This window comes from Schistocerca cancellata, chromosome 1, assembly GCF_023864275.1.
Source record: "Schistocerca cancellata isolate TAMUIC-IGC-003103 chromosome 1, iqSchCanc2.1, whole genome shotgun sequence".
Classification (NCBI taxonomy): Eukaryota; Metazoa; Arthropoda; class Insecta; order Orthoptera; family Acrididae; genus Schistocerca; species Schistocerca cancellata.
Genome location: NC_064626.1, coordinates 79629431 through 79643175, shown reverse-complemented (window position 1 = coordinate 79643175; position 13745 = coordinate 79629431). Strand labels below are relative to the sequence as shown.

The 13745-nt window shown below is 44.6% G+C and overlaps 1 protein-coding gene across 1 annotated transcript in view; it reads left to right on the top strand.

Annotated features, from left to right (window-relative positions):
- The window catches only part of LOC126165666 (gamma-butyrobetaine dioxygenase-like), a 207110-nt gene that overhangs the window by 151183 nt on the left and 42182 nt on the right, over positions 1–13745 (top strand). The window contains exon 5 of the mRNA XM_049920339.1: positions 8757–8891. Within this exon, the coding sequence (XP_049776296.1) occupies positions 8757–8891 (135 nt within the window). The remainder of the gene's footprint in view (positions 1–8756; positions 8892–13745) is intronic.

The window sequence follows — 13745 nt, the reverse complement described above, 5'->3', positions numbered from 1 at the left end:
CATTGGCACCAAGGCAGAAGCGACTCTCATCGCTGAAGACGAGACGTCTCCATTCATCCCTCCATTCACGCCTGTTGCGACACCACTGGAGGCGGGCTGCACGATGTTGGGGCGTGAGCGGAAGACGGCCTAACGGTGTGCGGGACCGTAGCCCAGCTTCATGGAGACGGTTGCGAATGGTCCTCGCCGATACCCCAGGAGCAACAGTGTCCCTAATTTGCTGGAAAGTGGCGGTGCGGTCCCCTACGGCACTGCGTAGGATCCTACGGTCTTAGCGTGCATCCGTGCGTCGCTGCGGTCCGGTACCAGGTCGACGGGCACGTGCACCTTCCGCCGACCACTGGCGACAACATCGATGTACTGTGGAGACCTCACGCCCCACGTGTTGAGCAATTCGGCGGTACGTCCACCCGGCCTCCCGCATGCCCACTATACGCCCTCGCTCAAAGTCCGTCAACTGCACATACGGTTCACGTCCACGCTGTCGCGGCATGCTACCAGTGTTAAAGACTGCGGTGGAGCTCCGTATGCCACGGCAAACTGGCTGACACTGACGGCGGCGGTGCACAAATGCTGCGCAGCTAGCGCCATTCGACGACCAACACCGCGGTTCCTGGTGTGTCCGCTGTGCCGTGCGTGTGATCATTGCTAGTACAGCCCTCTCGCAGTGTCCGGAGCAAGTATGGTGGGTCTGACACACCGGTGTCAATGTGTTCTTTTTTCCATTTCCAGGAGTGTAGTTAATGCAGCCTTGACCCTACACAATAAGTTGTTCTAAAAAGCATTGAAAAATGTCTAGTGCACTTGCTATGCCAAATGGCAAATGCCGGTATTAATAAAGCCCACATGGGGTGTTTATAATTAGAAGGTGTTTAGATTCCTCATTGAGTGGCAGCAGTAAATATGCCTCTGACAAGTCAGTCTTTGAAAAATAATGACCCCCACCCCCCAATAAGTTTGCTAACAGCTTGTCAGGGCACAGCAAAGGATAGGTATTGGCAGTTGACTGTGCATTAATAGATTTTTAAAAATCACTGCAGAGGCATAATTTGCCAGTAAGTTTTTTTACTCCAATGGTGCTGACCATTCCCTGGAAGAAATAGTTTGAATAACCTCAAGGGTTTGAAGATGATGTAATTCTGCTTTGACTTGATCCTGTAAGGTTACCGGTGCTTGGTGGGCCCAGAAAAACTGGGAGCGCGCAGACTGTTTCACTGGAATGTGAACTGAAATCCTGCTGCACAACAAAGTCGTGTAGAAATAGAGAGAAAAATTTGGCACAGATAGCTTCTAATTGTTGAAATGTAACTTTATCAGAAACCAAATGCACTTTTTCATTGATGGAGAATCTGTAAAAATTACAAGTATGTAAACCAAACAGATTTTTGGTGTAAGCATTGTCCACAACTAGGACTTTACTGAATGATCCACAGCTTTGTAAATCAGAAGTACAGAAAACTGTCCAGGAATGGGAATCTATTGTTTGTTGTAACTCACCAACCTCCATGATACTTGAACCAGAGGGGGAGAACCAAAATCGGCATAGGTTTGAGAGTTCACTAACATTGCTGCTGCATCCATCCCCACCTGCATGGTTTGTCAGACGCCATGCACTTCCATATATGACATGCTTGGAGATACTGTCACTTCTGATGCACCATTCACATCCATGATCATTTCATTCTTGGGTTCGAAAGAGAATTATACACAGAAGCATGTGTCCTCTCATATGTCACCTATTACCCACGGCTTGGAACATGGGGTTCATACATGTTGAACGAAGCAGTAGGGGCATAAGGCAATGGAGCATGAGGCTGTCACCATTGTGATGTGAACTGCTAGTGTTGTGAACAACAATTACCTATAAGATGCTGTGACATCTGCTGGACTGCTGCAAGAGCATCTACATTCCCTAGCAAACTGACTGAAGTCTGAGACGAGTGAGAGGAACTGACTTCTGGAACTTCTAACCAGGCTCTACCAGGCTACCTGCAACCTGTGAAACTTCAGATGACTGTTCTATGTTCAGTACTTCCATAAGAATAAGGTTTTCACATTGTGGTGCTTGCTTCCAAACTTCCCTATCAGGACCAAAATGTATGATTGCATCTCAAACCATATGATCTGCATAGGATTCGTTATGAACATTTGTCACAAAATTACAATGATGTGTAAGAACATGTAATTCTGCTGCTTGTTTTGACCACTTTTGGCAGCAGTAAAGCTCCACACAAGCAGCAATAATGTAAGTATACTTACAGTGATAAGTAGATAGGAACTCGCATATCTTATCACAATAAATACTTGAAAGTTCTTGTAAGGGGGCTAGCTGACACAACAACCACTACATGTGAGGTGAAATCAATGACAAAAAAATGGCCTTTCACAGGTTTATGCCTGTTACCCCAAATGCCTGCAAATGTTGCTGCAGGGACTTTTTGTAAGCATCCAGTCTTCTGCTGCATTGTCATACACAGGGAATGGCAGTGGTTGTGCCAATGTAGTTGTTAAACTGCAAATAGCAACTGTAGCTCCCCCCCCCCCCCCCCCTTGTTGCTCAGGAAGAGATTTAAGCACTGCCTTCATGGAAATTACACTCAAAGGACCAATGACTGTAGTGGAACACGTGGAGTCAAATACCATACTCATCACCAGAAAGCGTTCTAAAGCATGAACACCATAAATTATTGCTCAAGTAGTACACACACATGGAAGGTAGGGTATAACACAATAGCAGTACATAAGTGGCCGGTGGAGCTTTGTACTCTGGTCTATATATATCCATTAGTTCCAACAGGTGATCAAGGGATCACCAATTTAGTATTGGAGGGCAGCGTGGAGGGTAAAAATCGTAGAGGGAGACCAAGAGATGAATACACTAAGCAGATTCAGAGGGATGTAGGCTGCAGTATGTACTGGGAGATGAAGAAGCTTGCACAGGATAGAGTAGCGTGGAGAGCTGCATCAAACCAGTCTCAGGACTGAAGACCACAACAACAACAACAACAGTTCCAACAGAGGGCACAGCCAGCAGACTGCACATGCAACTGCTGTCGTATTAGCAAGCTGGGTGGCTTCTAGCTGGGTGGCTTCTAGCTGAATCAAGAACAAACTTCACACACCAACTATGAAGTAGTGCACACACAAAATTGGTAGTAACAACAAAATGCAGTTTGCTCAAAACTGCAACTCTGTGAAACAAAATCTGCTGTTGGGTAACATTCAAAATTGAGTTACTCCAGCCTGTACATTAGTGAGATGCTTGCATACTTCTTCTACCAAGGCATTGCTTCTCAAGCATGTCTTTCTCTTTGACAGAGGGTCTTCTGAAGTCATCTAGTGTGTGAGAAGGGTTCTCTTCATGATGGACTCCAAATTTCATGTGGTCCTGATCATGGCCCATTTGATTCACATGAGCAGACACTGCAGTACTTTCCCTTTAGTTGATTCCTTCATGAAGAAGGTCTTCATGAGATGGTGTGGCATGCTCAAGTACTATCATCTTAAAAGACAAGTCCATCACTGAAATGCTGGCTGTAGAACTGGACTATAGGTTGGAGGACCATGTTCTGATGCTGCACACCCAGTAACAGTGATGAGAGGGCACCTAACAGCTGCCAGCCGTGGTGGCCGAGCGGTTCTAGGTGCTTCAGTCAGAACCACGTGACTGCTATGGTCGCAGGTTTTAATCCTGCCTCGGGCATGGCTGTGTGTGATGTCCTTAGGTTAGTTAGGTTTAAGCAGTCCTAGGGGACTGATGACCTCAGATGTTAAGTCCCATAGTGCTCAGAGCCATTTCAACCTAACAGCTACACATGATACCAGCCCGAAATGTGACCAGCCCACTTCTATGCTGAACTTGCATGCTTGAGACACATTCGTACCTGGTTACCTCCACATTTCTCTGCAACAGCCATCAAACATCGAACAAATACTGAACATGAAACTTCCTAGCAGATTAAAACTGTGTGCTGGATCGAGACTCAAACTTAGGACCTTTGCCTGGCATAGGCAAGTGCTCTACTCTATGGAGTTTTGAGTCTCAGTCCAGCACACAGTTTTAATCTGTCAAGAAGTTTTGTATCAGTGCACACTCTGCTGCAGAGTGAAATTTTCATTCTGGAAATGCTGAACATGTTGGTGAAGAGAATCTGATGCTGCAAATCCAGGTTCTGTTCCAGATGTTCTGTTGCCCATCATCTTTATTGCATTGTTGTTTGTAATGGATATCTGCAGCTGGAGATGGCTGCGTACTATCTGCATTGTCAAAGGTCTTCCAGTTGACTCTAAAAAAAGGAAGGGCATAGATATGTTACATTGTCTTCAGAGTATCTGTAAGCCACAATTGGTAGGTAGCAGCCACGAGGCAGTTCTTCTATGTTTTGTGTCTTACAGTAGTGAGTAGATGTTCAAATGACACTGGTTGGGAGTATGCCAGATTGGCAGGCAACTTTCCGTACTGACAGCCCAGTGATTATAAGCACATAGTCAAAGACTGAGTAAAACCTTTCATACAAGTTGACAGACAAAGTACTCACAAGTCGCCATTCATGACTGGAGATACAGCTCGCTTTACTGAAATGCACTGAGAATGCAGGATTATTTTCATATAAATTATGCAGATGGATGTCAGCAACAATTTTCTGTGATCAAAATAGTATTGAGAAATAGTTAAAAAGCTATGCACATTATGAGAACATTGCAAAACTTTTATTGAGTAGTTTCTATTGTTTGTATTTTTGTACCTGACTTGAGTGGATCAGACTTACCAATGTAAGTAGCCAACTGCCTTGCCTCACTGAATACACCAATTCTCATCAGCTCACCAAAGTTAAGCAATATCAGACATGGCCAGTACTTGTATGGGTACACCACAGACGGTTGACTGGGATGATGGTGCGAAGTCCCTGATCACGTCTTTGAGCCATTGTCCTGGGTTAAATTCCAAACCTATACACAATGTCTCATGAAGTGAGGGCTGACTCTGTTGATGGTGATCTGTCCATCAGATTGGAACATTAATCTCCTTGGCCCCCTTGGTGCTATTCAAGATGAGCGGGCTATGTGCTGGCACTGGGTTTCTCATTATCATCCCACACAAACAAGACACCATACTACACACACCCATTACTGTCACTTACACTTATTAGATGCAATTAAAACACACTCTTCTCACATTTCATGAAGGATAGAAAAATTTTTCCAATTAGGCAGCTGAACCTGCCCTTCTAAGACTCACAACCAATAATACCTTTTTTTTTGTCATATATAAGTACCCCACCAGTACACAATATTTGAGTCTGCTAAGTGTGTGTGACTGTGACAACAGTCCCTTCATTCTGTTTCCTCAAATAATCTTATGTTTAGCTAATATCCTGTTGGGTGCTTTGGTTGCCACAAGTTTTGTATATATGTAAATTCGTGCACTCAGGCTTCACAGCATGACTCCTCACATGCCAATAAAAAATGTCTCTCACAAAATTTCATCTGGCAAGTACATACAGCAGAAAAAGGATGTTAGAGAGTGGCAATCTGGCAACACTGTAACCACGTGTGTGGTAAGTGCCTCTGGCAGCACATATTAGTCATGCTGTATAGTTGGAGCAGTGGATAGAGTTTTGGGTTAGCATGCAGGTAGTCAATGGTTCGATCCTTGGTTGAGGCACATTTTTTTTTTTTTTTTAATCTGCTAATTTCATTCTGACATTTCATATTATAATATACACTGCTTCTTAGGTCACACGCACCCTAAATTTACATCTTGTAAAGCTGAGCATAACAAAAAATGTTCAAATGTGTGTGAATTCCTAATGGAGCAAATGGCTGAGGTCATCAGTCCCTAGATTAACACACTACTTTAACTTATGCTAAGAACAACACACATACCCACTCCCCAGGGGAGACCCGAACCTGCGGCAGGAGGGGCCCTGCAATAAGTGACACGGCGCCTCAAACCACGCGGCCACTCCACCCAGCAAACATAACAAATACGTGGTTAGACGAATACGAAGTAGACCTGTCATAAGATAGAATAACTACAAAAACAACATCAGTTTCGAGATGCTGAAGATGATAGCACAGCACAATAACACAACATCTACTTGTCATTTATACTACAAGTAATATGAGCGCTCAGATGTTGCACATTAGCAACCAGTGACAATAATAATGTCCGCATTAATGACAGAGTGACCTTCACAATAGAATACATTGTCCTCAGATCAACAGATGCCCAAAGTACCCCCCCCCCCCCCCCCCCCTGCATGACCAAACATTGCACAACCCGCCGGATCATACAGCTCTGGACCCTTAGCAGCAAAACTGCGTACACAGAAACAAGAGCAGCGTGAACACATGCTACCAGTTCTTCCACATTCGTAGGTGGAGAAGAGTATACATGCTCCTTCAGGTGTCCCCACAGGTAGAAATCCAGGGGATTTATGTCAAGTGAACGCAGTGGCCATACAACTGGACCTCCACATCCGAGCTACTTCCCTGGAAATGTTCTCTCCAATTACTGTTGCACATTAATTCCAGAGTGTGGAGTGCACCATCATGTAGTTGAACATCTTCCAGCATGGCAGGCAGATTTTTTGAGAGGAATGCATGATACCTTAGTGCAGCCAACTGGTCAAACAACATGTAGGGGCCATAACACCTGTCGCCCAATATTCTGGCCCAAAATGAACTTGATATCCAAGGTCGCAGGTGACGTGCTAGTCAACCTCAGACCAATGGTAGGCACTACACATATTGAAGACACCCTCATGCGTGAATCCTGCTTCATCTGACCATATTAAGGTTTTCACGAAGTCATTGCTGGCTTCCTGTTGTTGTTGGAACTATTCACAAAATTGCATCTGCTGATGGGGATCTGCAGGATGCAGGTGTTGCGTGAAAGCATAATGATAGGGTTGCAGCCCATGCTTATGCAGCATGTAATGACTATGCATTTTGAGACACGCAGCTGCCTCGCTATGCTACGTGTACTGTACGACCTCCAGAATATCTTCCTCAGTAGCTGGAGTACAGCGAGTCTGGTGGAAGGAGAGAACTTGACTTCTGAAGGCACTGCTTCAGACAACCAAACACATTTTTATCTGGATGGCATTGACGAGGATATCTAAAAGCATATACATGAGCGGCAACACAAGCCCAGCTATCAGATTCACCAAGGACCAGAAGCATATCCACATATTCATCATTTGTGTATCCTGAACGTCTGCCACACTGGTTTAGATGTTTACAATGAGAAAATTTGATACATGTACTCATGTACATTGGAGTCTGTCATGGGCGCGTTACTCCACTTGCAACTAGTCCCTGTCTGATGGACAGCACATACAGTATAAACACGCCATCAATCCTGCATGCTGTTCCACCTAACATGCATTACCCCTCTGACAGATATTGTTCTGCATGATTCATCCTGATACCACTAATTGTGAAACGTTCGGTTTCAGATTACACTGTTTCCCTAATGGTAAAAGACATGATGTTTCTACAAACCTATTGATAGAATAATAATAATAATAATAATAATAATGCATTTAGATACATACTACACAGCATGTGGTTACCAGACTCAATGTTGAAATGCATAATTAGTGGGACCACGGTGGGAACGCAAACAAATAGTAACCGAGTTTGGACATTAATTGCAAAGCACGTTGTTAGTCCTAATGGTAAAGTAAGGCCCTAACGAAATGTAATGGGCCTGAAAGAGGCAAGAATAATAGTTGGTACTAATCTATGGGACCATTGGAGGAGTTTACAAAGAAAACAGGTTTCGCATCTACTAGATGAAGTGGTGCAAATAAATTTACGCCCACGATGTGGAAAGGGCTTCTTCCAAAACTGACCAATCTTCTATTTATACGATTGTAATATGTAAGTGCAAATGTTTTCTAGAGGACCTGCTGCAATCACTTTTGATGATTAAGATGCTGGCTACCGTACCACCTGGACTACATTTACCAAGTAAAAAACATATGCCTCAACCAAGGATCAAATCATCGACTTCCTGCATGCTAACCCAAAACTTTATCCAGTGCACCAACTATACAGCACTACCAATACATGCAGACAGACGTAGTTACTATACATGAGGATACAGCGTTGTCAGATTGCCACTCTTGAACATCCTTTTTCTGCCAGATGTACTCACCGTACGAAATTTTGTGAGACTTTTTTTGTCGCTGGCATATGACGAGATGTGCTGCGAAGCCCAAGTGCGTGAATTTTGCTTCACCCTATATAATAATAATAATAATAATAATAATAATAATAATAATAATAATAATAATAATGCATTTAGATACATACTAAACAGCATGTGGTTACCAGACTCAATGTTGAAAGGCATTATTAGTGGGACCATGGTGAGAACACAAACAAATAATAACCGAGTTTGGACATTAATTGCAAAGCAAATTGCTAGTCCTATTGGTAAAGTAAGACCCTAACGAAATGTGTATTTATATAGGGGTTGAAGGGGATTTCAAAATTTAGTAGAGCTTAAAATGATTTTATGCAGTGTTTTAAAATGTTCTTGTTTTTACATGTGGTGTTAGTTGGGAATAGTTTAACAATAAGGAGCTGCTATTTGAAGTAAGTTGATTGCCATACCAGATTATTAACTTCAAGGACTAGACAGAATTATCTAATGTAAGAATAAACTCTAATCTTTATCAGGGTACCTTTACCACAGTGTGCTAAAAATTTTTGTATTATTGGTGTTTTTAATTTCATTTCAGTGACCAATCTCTTCTCTTATGGCTTGAGGCTTTAGCTGTTTATGGTGTGGCAATAGTTACTGAGACACCTAGCAGTAAAGAAGAGATTTCTAAACTTGCCAACAGAATTGCTTTTCCTCGGAAAACACATTATGGGTAAGCAACTTCCGACAATAAAACCAGATATATACCAAATTCTGTACTTCATACACTTGGAAAAATGAAAAGTATATACACTGATCAGCCGGAGGATTATTAACATTGACCTACTATCAATATGAACCATCCAAGTGAGAGCAGTGTCACCTTATGAAGAATGATTGCTAGTCAGACCCACGCACAATACATGTAGTATTAGTGAGTGTGCTGTCCATGTGTAGAATGAGAAAGGTGTGCAATCTATCAAAATTTGCCGAAGGACAGAGTTTGCTGGCCCAGAGGCTTGATATGAGCATTTCGGAAACTTCACGATTTGTCAGGTGTTTGAGGATACTGTGGTGAGTGTTTTCAATACGTGGCAAAATCAAAGTGAAACCACGTCCAGACATCATGTGGTTGGGCGGCCACTCCTCATTACAGACGTCGGATGTTGTAGACTGGGCAGACTGGTGAAACAGGGCAGATGGTGAACTATGGTGGAACTAACATCAGACTTTCATGCTGGCAGAATACAAGTGTGTCTGAACATGCGGTGCACTAAACACTCCTAATGATGGGCCTCCACAACTGACAACCCATGCATGTGCCTATGTTAACACTACATCAGCAACTACAACTGAAATGGGCACATGACCATTGGCACTGGATGTTGGCACAGTGGCAGAGCATTGCACAGTCTGGTGAATCCTGACACCTTCTTCATCATGCCAATGGGAGGGCAGGAAGCCATCACCTTCCAGGAGAGCAACTCCTTGACACCTGTACTGCAGGATGGAGGCAAGATGGTGGCAGCTCCGTTATACTCTGGGGAACATTCTTGTGGTCATCCATGGGTGCAGTGGAGCCCATGCAAGGCATAGTGATGGCGAAGGAGTATTGTACACTGGTTGCAGACTACATTAACCCCTTCACGACGATCATGTTTCCCGATGGCAACAGTGTTTTTCAACAAGATAATGCCCGTGTCACAAGGCCAGGAGCGTGACTGAGTGGTTTGAGGAACACAGTGGTTAGTTCCAGTTGATGCACTGGTCCCCCAACTTGCCAGGTCTGAACCTAATCGAACACATCTGGTATGTGACTGAACATGATGTCAGATATCATTGCGCCCTCCCTCCCTGGGATTTACTAGAATTTGGTGACTTTCATGTGCAGATGTGGTGCCAGCTCCCTCCAGTGACTTACTAAGGCCTCATTGCTTCCATGCCATGACATCACATGTCGCTGCTATTATCCTACCAAAGATGGATAATACCAGCTATTGTGTAGATGGTCTTAATGTTCTGGCTCATCAGTGTACCTTCTGAACATAGTGTTATTTTCTCACTAGCTACAGATTCTAAATCTGATCTATATATGGAATAACATAAATACTTGATTGTAAAAGAAATTTTTTTCTAGAGTTTAAGGTCTTATCAAAAGTATGGATGAATAGTTCTTGTGTTGACAAGAAGAGGACAGCAATCTGCTGTGGCCATGCAGTGGGAACAGTTGTTTGGAATTTGTTTTGTTGCATTTGGGAGAGACAAATCTAAATCATGATGTCCACCAACCAGTTTCAAGCTACTGGTAACATTTTTCATATCCTGATACCTAGTATCATATCATTGTGCCAAATAATCTTTCACTTTGGTGGAGATAACCTGTATTTAGTGCATTGGATAGCAGCTTGCTAAAAATGTATACATGATTTGCCTTGCACTGTGATACCTCAAGTTTCCTCACCCCAACTTTTGTGGGCAGTATTTTAACAATCATCTGATCCATTTTATATCCTTGCCAAAGAGCTCAGAAGACTTTTATCATTCTCTTCTTTAGTTGTACTGAACTAAAGACTGCAGTTATGTAGGAGATGTATGATAATTGAAATGTATGGTGCAGGTGGGTCTCTAGTTCATAGTACTCTGAGCAAACACACTGATAATATCAAGGTAGCACAAAACACATATACCAAATTTTTCTTTGGAGAACAAAGTAATTTTTTTTTCAAAAATAGCTAAGCACTTAAAAGATAAATAATAAAACATAAAAATTATTTTTTGAATGATTTCATGATGCCATCAGCTGTAATTCTCTTTATTTCATGTACAATTGTACAAATTTGGCCTTAGGGCATTTTCACTTATCTAAAATGGAAGCATTATACATTGGACGCATTAGTGACATGTGATTTTGATTTAGGAACAAGTCATATCTGTAGATATATTAGGAGCATCATAACCTACTTTACATATGATTTTTTTAGTAATCAATTATGCCATGTATGTCATTGCTCCTATGACTCCATGTTATGTGTTGTGGGTTGGCAACAGAGCCAACCCGGTATACTAGAGGAAGCCGAAAGGCACGCGTTTTAGCTCACGCAGGCTGGCGTGAGGTCTGGAACAGGACAAGGAAATTAGACTTTAGCAAAAAACGAACGCAGCTGCTGGAATACTTAACTTTAATCCATAATTGGTGAACGCTGCTCTTGACTGTACATTATTTACAATATCAATAGTAACTGGTAATGGCGTCTTGCTAGGCCATAGCAAATGACGTAGCTGAAGGCTATGGTAACTATCGTCTTGGCAAATGAGAGCGTATTTTGTCAGTGAACCATCGCTAGTAAAGTCGGTTGTACCACTGGGGCGAGTGCTAGGAAGTCTCTCTAGACCTGCCGTGTGGCGGCGCTCGATCTGCAATCACTGATAGTGGCGACATGCGGGTCCGACGTATACTAACGGACCGCGGCCGATTTAAAGGCTACCACCTAGCAAGTGTAGTGTCTGGCAGTGACACCACATTCCTCCCCCGCAAATTGGCGGACGGTTGTGGCATAAGGCTTCCGCCCGCCATGGGGAGGACCCCATGTTGACGTATGCGACGAGGTGGGGAGCCTAACAACAGGCGAGGCTGTGCTACCCGCACCCTGCCATTTGGACCGAGGGGAGCTAGGAAACGCCTGAAAACCTGCTCCAGGGTGCACGCCAACATGCGGTGTATGCGCCCGTAGAGAGACAGGAGGGGCCGAAGGGTCGACCTCCATCGGGCCGGGGCACCCGAAGGGCGAAGACGACATATGGTCCGGAGCGGGCAAGAGTTCCATGTCGGAGAACAACTGATCACGGGAAGTGATCGGCGGTGCATGACCCAGGGAGGCACCCAGCGGTTGCAGCGACGCGTCCACTGCGGGCGTCACCGGCGGGAGAACAGGCGGCGGCGGTGGCACCAGCAGCGGTTCGTCGCCATGGGGCAAAATGGAAGGCAGCGTTGGTAACACCTGGGGCTGAGGCGAGCCAGAAGATGGGTCCCCAGGGTGCTGACCGGACGGCACCGTCGCTGAAAGCAGACGGGGAGCGGCAGATCCCGTGCGACGACAGAGGCGCAGCTGATTGAGATGCCGACGCACCTCACCAGAGGCCCCCAAAACTAGATACATAGTGCGGCTGAGGCAGCGAAGAATGCGCCCTTTGAGCCAACGCCGTGAACCTTGATAGTGACGATAGTAGACAACGTCGCCTGGGGCAAAAGCAGGTGTCTGCCGCTGCACAGGAACCTGATGCGGCGGATGTAGCAAAGACATCAAGGTTCGATGAGGGCGACCGTGGAGCAACTCAGCTGGCGAGTGACCATCTCGGGGCTGAGAGCGGTACGAGGACAAAAAGAGCAATAACGCGTCCTCCCGAGAATGGGACTCTTTCAACTTCAACATCTGTGACTTGAAAGTCCTGACCAATCGTTCAGCGGCACCGTTTGACTGTGGCGAAAACGGCGCGGATGTCAGATGTTGAATACCATTGGCCTTGCAGAATGACTGAAATTCTACGGACATGAATTGTGGGCCATTGTCGGAAACAATATTCTGTGGAAGACCTTCGATGCAAAAGATAGCGGATAATGCTTGGATGGTGGCAGATGACGTCGTGGAAGACATCCGGACAACAAAAGGAAAATTACGGAATGAATCTACCACAACCATCGAGCATTCCAGAATGGACCAGCAAAATCGATGTGTAAGCATTGCCAAGGGGAAGTGGCTTTTGGCCACGCAAAAAATTTCCGCAGTGGGGCTGATTGTTGTTCAGCACACACCATGCAAGAAGAGCACATATTCGTAATCACGGCATCGATTCCGAACCAAGTACAATGCTGACGAGCAAGTTGTTTCGTTCTCACTATACCCCAATGTCCTTGGTGGAGAAGCTGTAAGACAGAGGACTGTAACGAACATGGGACCACGACCCTGGACTGATCATTATCAGAACGCAACAGCAAAACACCACGTCATACAAAAAGTCTCTCCTTGTGAGCAAAAAATCAGCGAACCAACAGATCCCCGATCCGTGACTTTGACAAGGGCCATTGAGTAGCAACGAAACGCAGAATGGTAGCCAGGACAGGGTCGGCAGCTGTGGCTGTAGCTACACGACGAAAATCAATCGGAAACGATTCGACCACGTCATCGGTTTCCGAATCAATGAACATGCAAGCAAGTTCGGACGAATCGAATGCTCTATCCTCAGCAACAGGCAAACGGGACAATGCATCGGCGTTTCCGTGCTTAGCAGTGGACCGATACAAGATATCGTAGTGGTACTGCGAGAGGAAAATAGACCAGCGAATGAATTTCTGTGCTGTACGTGGAGGTACAGGCTTGGTCGGATGAAAAAGCGATGTCAAAGGCTTGTGGTCTGTGATGATGGTAAAGTGACGACCATACAAGAAATCATGAAACTTTGTAACACCAAATACGAGAGCCAATGCTTCTCTCTCGATCTGTGAATAATTTCTTTGCACAGACGAAAGCAATTTGTACGCAAAGGCAATAGGGCGATCGTGCGAACCATCTTTGTGCGCAAGCACAGCACC